The sequence below is a fragment of the Octodon degus genome, unplaced genomic scaffold (genome assembly GCF_000260255.1).
Source record: "Octodon degus isolate 3935 unplaced genomic scaffold, OctDeg1.0 scaffold00380, whole genome shotgun sequence".
In the NCBI taxonomy this organism is placed as follows: domain Eukaryota; kingdom Metazoa; phylum Chordata; class Mammalia; order Rodentia; family Octodontidae; genus Octodon; species Octodon degus.
Genome location: NW_004524956.1, coordinates 105667 through 107006, shown reverse-complemented (window position 1 = coordinate 107006; position 1340 = coordinate 105667). Strand labels below are relative to the sequence as shown.

The following is a 1340-nucleotide window of genomic DNA, read 5'->3' as shown; positions in this document are numbered from 1 at the left end:
AAGGCAACTAAAATAGGTAATTCACATGTAGATTCTAATGTAATGATAGAATAAATAAATTAAACCACTTTCAATGATATGTTATTATTTATGTTTTAGTCAATAAATCCCTTGACTGGGAACTGAGATTATCAGTTAAACATTCTTCCCAGAGCAGAGTTGATCTCCCTGTTGCGTAGACAGTAGATGATGGGGTTCATGAAAGGGGGCACTATGATGTAGAACATGGCAGTGAGCAGATTCTTAAAGGAAGGCTCCTTTGCGCTGGGACCTAAAACAGCTATAGCCCCAGAAATGACAAACAAAAGAAGAATGGCCAGCTGCGGGGTGCAGGTGGATATAGTTTTGTTTCTTGCTTCCACAGAATTCATCTTAAGCACATTTAAAAAGATGTTAACATATGACATAAGCATAAAGGAAAAACACAGTAACACAAGGCAAATGCTTACCGCAATGATTATAAATTCAGAAAGCTGGACATCCGAACATGAAATCCGCAGAACTTGAGGAATGTCACAGAAATATTGCTGGATCACATTGGTCTTGGTGAAGGGCAGCCAGAACAGAGCCCCTGTGTGCATAGCAGAGTAGACCAGGCCAGAGGCCCAGGAGCCAGCTGCGGCCTGGGCGCACAGAGTAGGGGTGATGGTGAGCCCGTAGTGCAGAGGGTGGCAGATGGCCACGTAGCGGTCATAGGACATGACCACCAGGAATGCAAATTCCACAGCTGCAAAAAGGATATAGAGGAAAATCTGGGCAGCACATTCTGTCAGGGAGATCATCTTATGGCCTGTCATGGAATCAATGATGGCTCTGGGAACTATAACAGAGATGGTGCCGAGGTCTAAGAGTGATAAATTGCTTATGAAAAAGTACATGGGAGAGTGCAAACATGTGTCTGTCACGATGACAGTGACTGTCATAAGGTTGCCTAGTAATGCTCCCAGATAAATCAGCAAGAACAGCACCCCTTGCAGAACCTGGAGCTCGCGGGAGCCTGTGACATCCATGAGGAGGAATTCTGTGAAGACGGTGAGGTTGTCCATGCCTGCCAAGCTGTGGTGGTTTCTAGTCAGAGGTTACAGTAAGCAGAGGGTGCTACTAGCAGAAGGTAGAGCTTCACTAGAACTGCTCTGGGGCTTCTAATCAGAAATTCAAGAAAGAATAAATACATAAAATAGAGTGTCCTGATATCCAGCGAATGTGCACATTTCTCTTTCCTTTCCCAAACTGTGACATGTGTCCTACTCGTGTCCGCATGCGCAATATGAGCACGACACCAGGCAGGTCACGAGCCACCCTCGCACTTGAGGCTCTTTGTGCACGCTTGTGTGAGCCCT

General features: G+C 45.5%; 1 protein-coding gene across 1 annotated transcript; it reads right to left on the bottom strand.

Moving 5' to 3' along the window:
- Window positions 1–131: 131 nt before the first annotated feature.
- Window positions 132–1046, bottom strand: LOC101587039 (olfactory receptor 14I1-like). Its single transcript, XM_012513240.1, has 2 exons — window positions 450–1046; window positions 132–371 (listed from the first exon to the last, which is right to left on the bottom strand). Exons 1-2 carry the CDS (start codon window positions 1044–1046, stop codon window positions 132–134), a joined length of 837 nt encoding a protein of 278 aa, XP_012368694.1.
- Window positions 1047–1340: the final 294 nt, after the last annotated feature.

Bases quoted from the DNA above. Each gene is read 5' to 3' on its own strand.
- LOC101587039 (XM_012513240.1), bottom strand. From the start codon at position 1,046: ATGGACAACCTCACCGTCTTCACAGAATTCCTCCTCATGGATGTCACA. The intron at 372-449 runs GTAAGCATTTGC...AATGTGCTTAAG, and splicing joins CTGAATTTATAATCATTGCG to ATGAATTCTGTGGAAGCAAG.